The sequence below is a fragment of the Macaca nemestrina genome, chromosome 1 (genome assembly GCF_043159975.1).
Source record: "Macaca nemestrina isolate mMacNem1 chromosome 1, mMacNem.hap1, whole genome shotgun sequence".
Classification (NCBI taxonomy): Eukaryota; Metazoa; Chordata; class Mammalia; order Primates; family Cercopithecidae; genus Macaca; species Macaca nemestrina.
The window spans coordinates 115,046,726-115,061,582 of NC_092125.1; the positions used below are offsets into that span (position 1 = coordinate 115,046,726).

Sequence of the window (14,857 nt, forward strand, 5' to 3'; positions counted from 1 at the left end):
TTAATGTACGATTTCTCTATATTTTTCTGGATCAAACTTGCCAAAGGTTTGCCAGTCTTGCTAATATTTTTAAGAAATCCATTCTTGCTTTCTGATTCTTTCTCCTTTTATTTTATTTGATTTTGCCATCATCTTGTTTATTTCTCCTCTTTAACTTCCTTGGATTATTCTGATGTTCTTTAACTTCTTAAATTAAAATCTTATCTTGTGATTTCGAGTAGTTTTTTGTTAGTTTTGGTTGGCTTTTTGCTCATTAGCATTTAAGGCAAAATCTCTCCCTAGCAACACCTCAAAGTATCTGACAGTATTTTTATTATCTTTCATTTCTAATTTCCATGATCCTTGCTTACTTGACCCATTAATTACACAGAAATGTGAGTTTTCGTTTTAAACACTTGGCTATGTGTTACATTTTTGTTAACAGTTTATAGTTTTAAGATATAGTGGTCAGGTAACATGTTCTATGGAATACTGAGGCTATGAAATTTGTTGATACTTGCTCTGTTGTTTAATATGTAGTCAGTTTTTTAATGCTTAAAATTTGTATGACAGGAAGGAATATTCTCTAATATCTGACTCTAGGGATGTATTTTTTAAATCTTCTACAACCTTTTGGATTTTTGAGGACTTGTTCGAAAATTCCATTAATTAACAAGAAAAAAACCTTTTTTAAAAAACCACAATATGATGATGAATTTGTCAGTTTTTCATTATAATTATATCAGTTTTTGGTTTCATGCATATTGAGGTTATATTAGTAAACAAATACAGTATTAGAATTGTTATATCTTCCTGATGAACCTTTTATCCTTATGCAATGTTCCTCTTTATTTCTAGGACTACCATTTGATTTCAGGTTTATTTTGTCTGATAACAATGTTGATATGTTTAACATTAATATATTTGTATAGATTTTATCAGATATATTTTATCTGATATTGATAAGTTATACAAACCTTTTTCTTTAATATTATATCTAGCATATCCTTTCTGCCCATATATAACTTGTAAAATATGTGTAGTTGGGATTTTTTAAAAAATTTAGTCTGACAATATTTGCCTCTTGGTTGGGAATTTAGTACATATTTTTAGATTGATTTCAATCACCTAATTTTGTCCTTTTATGTTCTCTTTTTCAGTTTCTTTACTTTGAGTTCCACTTTGTTTATTTTCACTAGTGACAGTTACATGCTATGTTGTTTGATTCATTCTTTAGAAATTGTGATAAGTATTTTTTAGCTTTATTGAGGTATAATTGATATACATAAAATTGTACACATTTAATTTACACATCTTGAGAGGTTGAACATATGCATATACCCATGATACCGTTACCACAACCAAGGTACTAAACATACCCATTATGTTAAAAAGCGTCCTCATGTTCATTTGTGGTGGTGTTTTTTAAAAACATTGAACACGTGATCCCTTCTTTTAACATATCTTCAAGTGCACAATACCATATTATTAATGATATTTGAAAAACAATTCCCCACACCCATACCAGCCACTGTAAACCACTATTCTATTCTCTGCTTCTATGAATTTGACTATTTTAGATAACCTGTATAAGTGGAATCAGCCGGTATTTGTCATTCAGTGACTGGCGTATTTAACTCAGCATAATCTCTTCTAGGTTTATACATGTTACAAATGGCAGGATTTCCTTCTTTTTTAAGGCTGAATGCTATTCCATCATATATACCACATATTTAAATCCATCATCAGACACTGAGGTTGTTTTTTTATCTTGGCTACTGTGGAAAACATTGCAATGAAGATGGGGGTCCAGCTAATTCTTCAAGATGCTGATTTCAATTTTTTTGTATACATACTCAAAAAAGGGATTGATGGATTATATGGTTGTTCTATTTTTACTTTTTGAGAAACCTCTATGCTATTTTCCATAGTGGCTGCACCTTTCTACATTCCCTCCAACCATATATAAGGGTTCCAGTTTCTCCACATCCTTTCCAATGCTTGACATCTTTTGTTTTATTTTTTTTGTTTATAATAACCATCCCAGTATAAGTGAAATGATATCTAATTGTCATTTTGATCTGCATGTCCTTGATGATTAGTGTTGAACACCTTTTTATATACCAAATCTAGCCAGTAAAGACTGGAGGAGAGAACTGCTTCTTAAACTGCAAAGACAGCAACAGAAAACCTCAAGGAACATGACGAATTCAGGAAATATAAATGTGACCAAAGGAATGCATTTATAACACAACTGAGAATATTGTACCCAGCAAATGTAGCCTTCATAAATGAAGGAGAGATAGTCTTTCCCAAACAAAAGCTGAGGGAGTTCATCACCACCAGACCTGCCCTTCAATAAATACTCAAAGGGAGCTGTCAAGTTGAAATGAAAAACACTAAATAGCAATGTGAAAACTTATAGAAGCATAAAACTTATAGGTAAAGGTAAGTATATAGTCAAATTCAGGATACTTTAATATTGTAATAGTGGTTCATAAATCACATTTAACACTAACATAAAAGTTAAAAGACAAATGTATTAAAATAACTAGTTGTGATGATTCATTAATGGATACACATTACAAAAATATGTAAATAGTGATGTCAATAACATAAAATGTTGGGAGGGGAGAGTCGCAGCTACATGGGAGTCTTAGGCTGGAGGATCATTTGAGCCTAGGAGTTGTACTCCAGCCTGGATGAGATATCAAGACCGCATCTCTATAAAATGGAAAAAGAAAAAAAAAACTTCTCCAAATGTGTGTTTTTATGTAAAATCGAAGTCAAGTTTTATCACCTTAAAATGAACTGTTATACATGTAAGGTGTTTTATGTAACCACAAAGCAAAAATCTATAAGAAACACATGAAAGAGAAAGAGAAAGGAATGAAGCAATTACACTGCAAAAAAATCAGCCAGTCAAAAAGGAAGACAGGAAAAGAGTAAGAAAGAAACAAAAGAACTGTAAAACAAAATGGAAAATTATTCAACACAATCAAGTGGAATTTGTAACTGGAATGCAAGAAGGGTTCAATATATACAAATCAATAAATGTAATATACTATGTCACAGAATTAGGGTAAAAAAGGAAACAATAAACTAAATGGCAACAGTTTATTAATAATTACATTAAATGGATTAAATTCCCCAGTTCAGAGTGGATGAATGGATAATAAAACAATATCCAACTATACTCTGCCTGCAAGAGACTCACTTTAGATTTAAGGGCACAAATAAGGTGAAAGTGACGAGAGAGAAAAACGTATTCCATGCAAATAATAACCAAAAGGGATCAAGGTTGTCTACACTTATATCATATGAAATAGGCTTTAAATCAAAAATTGCTACAAAAGATAAAGAAAGACTTATAATGACTACATCATTATATAATGACAAGGTCAGTTCTCCAAGCAGATACACCAGTTGTAAATATGTATGTACACAGCATTGAACAGCAAAGTAACCTAAAGCAAATATTAACAGAACTAAAGGAGAAGTAGACAGTGATACAATAGCACTAGGATTGGATTCCTAATTTTAAGTGTTCTTACCCTACAAAAAATAATAAGTTTGCAAGATAGTGTGTATGTTAATTAATTCAATTTAGCCATTCCACAGTATATGTATTTCAAAACCACATGTTGTACATTATAAATATTTACAATTTTTGTTTACTTAAAAATAAATTAAAATTCAAAAAATGAATTACTATCTTAAAGTATACACAAAAATCAACTGAAAATTGCTTAAGGATTTAAATGTAATTCCTTCACATTACTTCACAGGGAAAATCATTTTGAGCTTATGGCTTCCTAGGGGCTAGATGACATGGCCCAAGGAGAGAAATGGTAATAGGAAGAGATCAAGGATCAATTGTCTGTAACTTTTTCAATTCTTCTGAAAGTAATCCTCTATTTAGATTTGTTAATTCTTCAATCAATTTGAGTAATTTCTATTTCTCTAGGGAATCATGCATGACATCTAGATTTTCCAGTCTATTGGCATAAAATTAAACAGAGTATTCTCATGATTAATGTCTGTTTATGAGAAGGATGTTTTCATATCTTTTTATGATTATGGATTTATCTACTCCCCTTTCTATTATTTTGACATGTGTAACGTGTGTGCAAATTTATTTTTGAATCCTTCTTAATTGAGGACTTTTATCAATATGATAAAATGTCCCTCTGTGTTCCCTTTAATACTTTCTACCTTGTATTTAATAATGTTTGATATTAATATTTTTGGATAGTCTTTCTTTATATAAGAATTTGTTGGTATAACTTTCCCAGTCATTTTATACGTCAGGTAGGTATTGTATTTCACTAGGTTAATGTAAAGTTGACTACCGGGGTTAAACTAAGAAGAGGATTACTTTTCTCCTGTAGCAAGAAATCTGGACTTGGGCAGTGCTTCAGAGCTAGTACAACCGCTCGTAAAAGTCATCAAAGACCTAGGCTTCTGGCTTCTTAGTCTGCCATCTGCCACACTTCTGTCTTTCTGCATAATTTCGTTTGTATGTACATCTCTTTTAAATAGCACTTTGAGGCCAGCCCAGTGGCTCATGCCTGTATTCCCAGCATTTTGGAAAGCCAAGGCAGGAGGCTCACTTGAGGACAGGAGTTTGAAACCAGCCTGGGCAACATGGCAAAACCCGTCTCTACAAAAAAATACAAAAATTAGCTGAGTCTGGTGGTGCACACCTGTGGTCCCAGCTACTTGGGAGTGTGAGCTGGGAGGATTTCTCAAGCCCAGAAGTTTGAGGCACCTGTGAGCCATGATTGTACCACCGCACTCCAGTCTGGGTGACAGAGCAAGACCTTGTCAAAAATAAATAAATAGTAGCTTGCATTTTTTTACTCTGATAGCCTATGTCTTTTAAAGGATTTTAATAATAATTTAAAATAAATTTTAGTATTTTAAATGCTAAAGAATTTAATCCATTCACTTTTACTTTTATTGGTAATGCATTTTGTTTTATTCTTACCATTTAATTTTATAAATAAATTTCTATGTAGTATTAATCTATTTTCTTTTGTTAGACTGAATATTCTAAGTTTATTCTGAGTGTGTGAATTTTAAAAAGTTATACATTCTATTTATATTCTGCTAGAGGTTATACTTACCTTTTTAAATAACATTGATATATTTTTATCTCATATCTGGAGTTAATGAGTACTAATATTATTTTGCAAAAAAAAAATTTTTAATTTAACATAATTCCATTTACCCCCAACAAATCCCTACTTCTCATTTTGGAATTGTCTAGAACTATTGTTTCTCATTGTAAAGTAATAGTTTCTAATCACAAATTAATAGCATAGTTACATTTAATTGTAAATCGTACTGCTTTTTTTCTTGACCTTTTAACTTATATCCAATGTTGTCTTATTTCTCTGATTTATTTTTTTAATGCAACTGGATTACATTTGTGAGTAAATATTTCAGAAAGCACCTATGTGTGGTAAGCTTTCCGAATCACTGCATGCTTAATATTTATTTTGCTCTCTCATTTGAAGACTGCTTGAGCTGTATATATAAGTCTATGTTTCCTTGGTGTAGATTACTTGTAAGTATTCTGATTTTTATTTGACATGCAGACTCATTAAAAAGGTCTGAGCAGAGGAAAGACATGATCTGACTTAAGAGTTACAAGGATCATCCTAGTTGCTATGTTGAGAATATACTTTGGGGGTAGGAGCAGGGAAACCAGTTGGAGGCTATTGCAGAAATCCTAGCGAGAGATGGTAATGGCTTAGACCAGGGCAATAACAGTAAGGGTAGTGAGAAGTCAGCAGATTTTGAATATATTATAAATACATTTTTTTATTATTTTTAAATAATTTTACACAGTAATTTAGATTTCCTGACAGATTGGAAGAATATAAGAAAATAAGAAGCCGGGCATGGTGGCGGGCACCTGTAATCCCAGCTACTTGGGAAGCTGAAGCAGGAGAATTGCTTGAACCCAGGAGGCGGAGGTTGCAGTGAACTGAGTGGTTGCACCACTGCACTCCGGCCTGGGTGACAGACCAAGACTCAGTCTCAAAAAAAAAAAAAAAAAGAAAATAGAAAATAAGAGTAATAAGGGAGAACATCAGGGTATTTGACCTGTTTAACTGGAAGTGTAGACTTGCATCAGCTAAAAATGCCAGAGAATTTGGATGCTGCAGATTGGAGTAGATCCAGAGTTCATTTGGGGACATGTTGAGTTTGAGATATCTATTACCTTCTAAATGAAGATGTTGGGTACCCCCATAATTCATATTTTACATTTATAGTTTATTTCTCCAAAAAGGATGAAGAATTAAAACTATTAAACAATCTGAGTATATAATCCATCTAGCTTTGTTTTTTCAAAACTTTAAGCCTCACTTTCACATAATTTGACAATAACTAATTTTTATTGTGAAATCTAAATCTTAAAACTAATGTCCTCAGAAACAACTCTCTTTGGACATTCATATAAGTATATATAACATCTAATTTAAATAATTACACTAGTCAGTATAAATGATGTGAATGAATTTGGGAACAAATATGACTGTTGGTAAGCAACAAATTGCCAATGAAAGCATACACACACAAACAGTTAGAGAATAGTATTTAAGATGTGCATATTCATAAGGTCAGTAAGCTTCATAGCAAAGCTATAGTGATTTAGTTAATCCAGTGAGTATTAACTGGTCATCAATTTTAAAAGTTCCTAATGTGCTATAAAATTGCCTGAAAAAGAGATTGCATTATATTATTCTCCAACTAACAGTGGTGAAAGTGATCATCTCTTCAAACTGTCATTACCTCTTGGTATTATTAAACTTGTTAATCCTTCACTTTGGTGGAAAGATCTCATTTCTTTTTTTATTTCTTAAACCCAAAGCCTCGTGAGTCAGATGAAAGATCTCATTTTTAAATTTACATGTCTTTAACTGTGGATGAAGGGCATTTTTCATATGCTCATGGGATATTTGTATTTGACTATTTTGTGCAAAATACATCTAAGATATATTCAAACTCATTATATTTGCAACATGAGCAAAAAGTTTATTTACACAGTCAATATCTTTAGTATTTATTGACTTTCATAGTAAATTGACATTTGTTGTTGTTTTGTTTAGGAATTATTTGGAACTTGTTGCAAAATCTATTCAAGATTGGATTACAAAAGAAGAAGCTATATATCAGGAATCTAAAATGAATGAGGAAATCATCAGGACCAAAGCTGAGCTGGAATTGAAATCTGCTAATGCCAGACTTACTTCTGCTAGCAAAATCTTTTCCCTTAAAAAATCTAAAAGTAAGTAACCAGTTCAACTTACACGTGGAATAAAATTCAAGAACATTCTTCTATCTCTTAATTTAATCAAGACTCTGAATATTTCAGCATTAAAAAGAATTACTCAAAAAAGTTCATGTGATTCTTCACTTTCTCTAGTAAATAGAGTAGCTGCATTCCAAATATCGGATTGTACCTGAGTGCAATAATAGAATATTTGTTTATATTGACCCCACTTCTTGTCAAATCTGGAAGATTCCATCTGTTGTGCAGATCAAATGTTACATGTTAGAGAAATGCCAAATGCCTTTATTGGTAGGATTGGTAAATTAAGCTATCTAAGATTTGTTGACAACATAAGAAGTAAATTCAGAGTTAATAGATATCTATTTGAACAATTATAGAATCCAAAAGTGAGATTAAAACAAGATCTTTCTTAGAACAGCATACAGAAGGGTCCCAAGACTAACTGGGAGTAGGAATCTAAAGATAATAGGGAAAGAGATTTTTGGAGGCCTGTGGCCGGTACTTGACAGGATATTGGATCAATATATACCTTTGTTGATGATGATGTTGTTGTGGTGGTTATGTTGTGTTATTGTGGCCTTGAGGCTGTGGGCAGAAGGGGAAGACGGTGACAGAGTAAAATAGACTTTTAGAAAGATACTTGATAAAGAAGTGAAACAATGAGATAATTCATCTAGAAAATAATCATATTTCATTGTTTGTTCAAAGAAAATGGACTCCTTGTTAATAATATTCATTTATTATAGCCAAAGTGAGAGGGATTTCTCATAAAGGAGCAACGCTACATAACTTCCAAAATTTTGGCAACCTCTATCAATTACCAAAGGAGTTTGTACCTGGCATGATTTTAAAGTAAACCATATAAAACCAAGTTAATGATGAACCGTTTACCATATCGACCAAAATGGTTGTATAATCTATCAGTTCTGGGTCCTGATGGGGACCCAGAAGGAGACCATTAAGTACCTAAAAAAAAGAAAAAGAAAAAGAAATAGATAGGACTACATTTTTTAAAAAAATGGGTAGGGCTGCCCTCTAATACTCACGTCTAGGGCCACACCTGCCTATTAGTAAGATAAAAAAATGTGAGTTTACTGCCTTTTCTTTATAATACTACTGAAAAGACCAAAAACCTGTGAAAATCTAGATAATGGTTAATTTGGTATTGGATGTACCTGGTAGATATTGCATTCAATTTCAGGTCTCTCAAGTACAGAAAAATATAAGTCTTCAAAATAGAATGATTACAATGGCAAGAGAAGGGCTTCAATGTGGATGGAAACATTAGATTTGTTCGGTGTAGTCTTAAAGTGGTAAACTAGGATTATTAGGTGAAAGCTTTACAGAGAGAGAGACCGCAGTTCAATAAAAGCTGCAACGTATCAATACACTGAGAATGGAATGAACTGTCCCCAGAAACTGAGCTCCCCGTCACTGATGTGGCTCAGTCCCATTTCAGATGTTCATTCTAGAGATGGCAAGAAAAAAATCAGAGATAAATAAATGAGAAGTTGAACTTGAAAGCCTTTGAGATCTCATCTAACCCAGAGATTTGGTCCTTCTATGATATCTTATTTAAGAGTTACTAAGAAGTTTAATTGTGTCTGATTATAGGTTACAAAGGAATCAGCAAAACAGAGATATCAGATCAAGAAAAAGAAAAAGAGAAGGAAAAGATTCCTTTCATTTTAGAAGGCTCTCTCAAGGTAATCCAGCTTACATAAAGTTTAAAAACAGGCAAAACTGAACTAAAGTATTACAGAACAGGATAGTGGCTGCCTTTGGGGCAGTAGTGATTGGCAAGAAGCATGAGGATGGCTTCCTGGAAGCCGGAGACCATCTCTTTTTGACCTGCTGGTACTTACAGGAGTGTTTGATTTGTGCTATTTGTGCGTTTTTGTGTGTATGTTATAGCTTATTTTTAAACAGTTTTTGAAAAACTCTGTTATTTTTTTCCCATTATGGTTTAAGGGCTTTTATGTTATTGATTCTACTGGGTTGATTCCACTTTGAGATATACATATATATTTTTATGCATTCTCTTAGAATATTTTTATAGATTTTTTTAATATTTGGATATCTATCTAAAATGTATTTTTATATAGTATAATGTAAAGGTCTTACTTTTTCTTTGTCCAGATAGGCTATGTTACTAGTACTTTTTAATTAAATATAACATTAATTCTCCCCACTGAATTTGGGTGCTGATTAGATCGGATATTAGGCACCCATTTATTCTTTGAATTCAATTTTGAATGTTGTATTCTGTTTCAGTCACCTACTTAATTATTCCTATGCATGTACCATACTATTTTAATTATGATAGCTTTGTTGCAAGCTTTAATACTGGGTAAGCAAGAGCCAACTTCCCCACCCCTATGAGAATTCAATAAACATTTAAACAAAGTTGATTAATTTTGATGAGCCTCTGGTTTCTGGATATTAATAGTAAAGAAAATTATATGCTATACCATCAACTTTATTGTTAATTGCTGCCAAATTTTGTTAATTTTTAAACTCTCTTATTTGTTTGGAGACTAATATATGTTAGTTTTCCTCTTTTGTTGATATATTGAATTATAGAGATTGATTTAACAACAGAAGTTGCATTTGCATTTCTATAAAAAAATTCATGGTTTCCTTAAGTTTAGTTCTCATCCCACATAACTACATACATCATAATTGCCTAAGGGTGTCTGGTGGGAGGAGGGACTTAGTAAAATTCACATTCCTTTACTCCATCCTAACTGCATCTTTGAGAGTAGAACCTAGTAATTTTAATTTTAATAAACTCCTGGGAACATCTTTACATACATAATAGATAAAAATTACGGTACTATATGTTCATGGCATATTGTTATTTCCATAAAAATCTGGGTTTGATTTGATAGCATTTTATTTGGAATTTTTATATCCATGGTGAATGAAATTGGTCTATAGACTTTTGTGTTGTTATTAACAAGCATTGGTATTAAGGTTATGTTGGCTTATAAAAACTTATTTTTGTTACTTATTTTTTAACTGAGAAAAATGGTATATATTTCTGGTGTACAACGTAACGTTTTGAATTATGTACATATTATATAATGGCTAAATCAAGCTAATTAAATATGCATCACCTCACATAGTTATTATTTTTATGTGGCAAGAATACTTAAAATCTAATTTCTTAGCAATTTTCAAGTATACATTTCATTGTTATTAACTATAGTCATCATGTTGTACAATAGATCTCTTGAATGTATTCCTCCTGTCTAACTGAAATTTCACAACCTTTGACCAACGTCTTTCCGATCCCCTTTCCTGCAGCCCCTGGTAACCACCATTCTACTCTCTGTTTCTGTGAGTTCAGCTCTTTTAGAGTCCACATATAAGTGCGATCATGTGCTATTTGTGTTTCTGTCCCTGGCTTATTTCATTTAATATAATGTCCCCCAGGCTCATCCATGTTGCCGCAAATAACAGAATTTTCTTCTTTCTAAAGGCTGAATAGTATTCCATTGTGTGTGTGTGTGTGTCTATATATACTTTTATATATTATAATCGTTTATATATTATAATAGTATATATTATATGGTTTATATATTATAATAGTATTGTATTTACACTATATATAACACTATATTAATTACACTATATAACTATATATTATATAATATGTATTATGTATTTTGTGTATATGTACATACATAATACATAATGTAGTATGTACATAATGTAATATATGTATACATAGTATTATAGAATATATACATAAAATAGTACTCCATTGTGTGTATCTCACATTTTCTTTATTCATTTATTTGTTGATGGATGTTTAGGTTGATTCCATATCTAGGCTATTGTACATAATGCTGCAATAAACATGAGTATGCAGATACCTTCTCAAGATATTGATTTCAGATCCTTTAGATATATATCCAGAAGTGGGATTGCTGGATTATATGGTAGTTCTAATTCTAATTTTTGAGGAGCCGCCATACTGCTTTCAATAGTGGCTGTGGTAATTTACATTCCCATCATCAGTGTACCATGGTTCTCTTTTCTCCACATCCTCCCCAACATTTATTATCTTGTCTTTTTTTCTCATAGCCATTCTGTCGGGTGTGAGATGATATTGCATCATGAGTTTAATTTGCATTTCCCTGCTGATTAGTTATGCTGGGCTTTTTTTTCCTGAACCTGTGGGACGTTTGTAAGCCTTCTTTTGAGAAATGTCTGCTTGGGTCCTTTGCTCATTTTTTAATTGGGTTATTTGTTTTCTTGCTACTGAGTTGAGTACCTTAGGTATATTTTTAGATATTAACTTCTTATCATTTGCAGGTTTTCGAATATTACGTCGTATTCCATAGGTTGTTTCTTCACTTTGTTGATTGTTTTCTTGTTGTGCGAAGGTTTTAGTCTAATGTGATGCCATTTGTCTATTTTTGCATTTGTTGCCTGTGCTTTTGAGGTCATATTCAAAACATCATTGCGCAGAACAATGTGATGGAGATTTCTCTTGTGTTTTCTTCTAGTAGTTTCATAATTTCAGGACATACATTTACGTCTTTAATCCATTTGGTGTTGTTTTTTATGCATGGACATTAGATAAGAGTGTAATTTCATTCTTTTGCATGTGGATATCCAGTTTTCCCAACATCATTTATTGAAAAACTTGGTCTTCCTCAATTTTGTGTTCTTGGCATCTATGCTGAATATGAATTGACTGTACATGTGTGCATTTACATATGGGCCCTCTATTGTATTCCATTGGTCTGTGTATTTATGCCAGTACCATGGTGTCTTGATTACCATAGCTTTATAGCTAACCATTTTGAAATCAGGTAGTGTGATACTGTTACCAGTGGCAAATCCATATGGGTCTGCAGCAACCTCAATTCTTGCCTCCTCAGAAGAAAGAATTCAACTCAGGTGCATAAGGCAGAAGGAGAGTCTGAGGCAAGTTTTAGAGCAGAATTGAAAGTTTATTAAAAAGCTTTAGAGCAGGAATGAAACGAAATAAAGTACACTTGGAAGAGGGCTGAGCAGGTGACTTGAGAGATCAAGTGCACAGTTTGACGTTTTGACTTGGTGTTTTAAATGTTGGCATACTCCAGGGTCTTGCATTACTTCTCCCATGATTCTTCCCTTGGGGTGGGCTGTCCACATGTGCAGTGGCCTGCTAGCATTTGGGAGGGGAGCAGGCATAGTATGATTTCTGGAGTTGTATGCATGCTCACTTGAGGCGTTCTTCCCTTACCAGTCTAGCATTCCTAGAGGAAGTTAATATACCAGTTAAACTCCACTATTTTGCCTCTTAACGCACATTTTTGAGCCCACTCACCCAACTCCTGAGGTCTCACTGGGAAGCTGCTGATCACCAGTTTCAGGTGTTTTCCATCTACTGGAAGACGCCCCTTCCCTGGCACCAGCTGTGACCAATTATTATTTTAGCGAGACAGTTAACAACTGCCTGGCCATCACCTAATGGTCATCTGGCATTCCTGTTGTGTGTAATGGGTGGCAGCCCTCATCTGCCCTGCTCATGCCTGACTAGCTACCTACTGTAACAATACCTCTAGCATTTTTATTTTTGCTCAAGATTGTGTTGGCAATTAGGAGTCTTTGGTAATTCCCTACAAGTTTTAGGATTTTTTTCTATTTATATGAAAAGATGACATTGGAATTTTGATAGGGATTGTATTGAATCTGTAGATCACTTTGGGTAGCATGGACATTTTTATTGTGTTGAGATACATTTCCTCTTTATCTATCACATTTCTTCTTTATCTACTTTGTTGAGAGTTTTTATTATGAAAGGATATTTGAGTTTGTCATATGTTTTTTCCACATCTATTGTGATGATCATGTGATTTTTATCCTTCATTTTGTAATATGGCGTGTCACATATATTGACTTGAATATGTTGAATCATCTTTGCATCCCAGGAATAAATCACACTTAATCATGAAGAATGAGCCTTTCAAATATGCTGTTGAATTCAGTTTACTAGAATTTTTTGAAGGATTTTTGCATCTAACATCACCAGGGACAATGGCCTGTCATTTTATTTTCTTGCAATGTCCTTGTCTAGCTTTGGTATCAGGGTAATGTTGGCTTCATAAAATGAGTTTGGAAGTATTCTCTTCTCTTTAATTTTTTTCATAGAGTGAGATGAATTTGTATTAGTTCTTTAAATGTTTGAGATAATTCGTTAGTAAAGCCATCAGGTCCTGGGCTTTTCATGATGGGAGACATTTTCTTACGGATTCAGTCTCTTCATTGTTATTTGTCTGTTCAGTTTTATATTTCTTCATGACTCAATCTCGGTAAGTTGTATGCTTCTAGGAATTTATTCATTCCATCTAGGTTATCAATTCATTAGTGTGTAATTATTCATAGTACCCTCTGTGATCCTTTGTATTTTATTTTATTTATTTTTATTTTTATATATGTATTTTTTTGAGATGGAGTCTCGCTCTGTCGCCCAGGCTGGAGTGCAGTGGTGCGATCTCAGCTCACTGCAACCTCTGCTTCTCAGGTTTAAGTGATTCTTCTGCCTCAGCCTCCCGAGTAGCTGGGACTACAGGCACCACCACGCCTGACTAATTTTTGTATTTTTATTAGAGAGGGGGTTTCACCATATTGGCTAGTTTGGTCTTGAACTCCTGACCTCGTGATCCACCTACCTCAGCCTCCCAAAGTGCTGGGATTATAGGCGTGAGCCACCGCGGCTGGCGGATTCTTTGTATTTCTGTGGTACTGTTTGTAATGTATCCTCTTTTATTCCCAATTGTATTTATTTGAGTCCTCTCTCTTTTTTTTAGTTAAGCTACAAGTTTATTCATGTTTATTTTTTTGAAAAACAAATTTAGTTTCATTAATTTTTTAACAGAAAGTTGAATTGTTTTATTTATCTTTTCTGGGTTTGAAGGCTTGAGCCTGAAGCCTGGGTCTGCTGAGGTGGGCCTGGAGCTTGGGTCTGTTCTGACAAGCCTGGATCATGAATCCACAGCAGCCAGCCTGTCACCAGAGTCCACTGGGGTAAATCTGTTGACAGGATTCAACCTCCAGGCTGAGGTGGGCCTGGAGCCTGGGTCCTTGAGTGCTGACCTGACACTGGAGCAGACCTTGAGCCTGAGTCTGCAGGAACTGGCCAGAGACTTGGATGGGCCTACAAATAGGTCCACAAGGATGGGCATGGAGCCTGAGTCCATGGAGGCAAGCCTGGGTCCACTGGAGCCTGGGGCTTTGGGCACCAGCCTGGAGCATGGGGCTGACGTGGTGCTGAGCCATGAGGACAGGCCTGGGTCCTAGAACCATGTGGTCAGCCTGCAACCTGACTCTGCAGGGGTGACCCTAGAACCGAGGTTCACAGGAACCAGCCCAGTGCTTGGGTCTATTGGGATGGACCTGGAACCTCAGTCTGCTAGAGCAGTCCTGGACCTCGTGTCTGCTGGAACATGAGGCCTCAGGGGCTGGTCTGAAACCTGGTGCCACAGGGGATGACCTGGCACTAAGCAAGTCTGGAGTCTGTGTTCACAGGGCCGGCCTGGAGGCTGAGTTTTTGGATACTAACAGGTGCCGGGG

The 14,857-nt window shown here is 34.2% G+C and overlaps 1 protein-coding gene across 10 annotated transcripts in view; it reads left to right on the forward strand.

The window, feature by feature from the left end:
- LOC105479093 (sperm associated antigen 17) overlaps positions 1 to 14,857 on the forward strand; it is a 238,413-nt gene that overhangs the window by 125,560 nt on the left and 97,996 nt on the right. For all 10 annotated transcript variants that reach the window (XR_011617612.1, XR_985679.2, XR_985680.2 and 7 more), the window contains 2 exons: positions 7,101 to 7,279; positions 8,900 to 8,991. Coding sequence is in view for 7 of the 10 variants with exons in the window: in XM_071087029.1 (XP_070943130.1) it covers positions 7,101 to 7,279; positions 8,900 to 8,991 (271 nt within the window). In the remaining 3 variants the exon portion in view is untranslated. The remainder of the gene's footprint in view (positions 1 to 7,100; positions 7,280 to 8,899; positions 8,992 to 14,857) is intronic.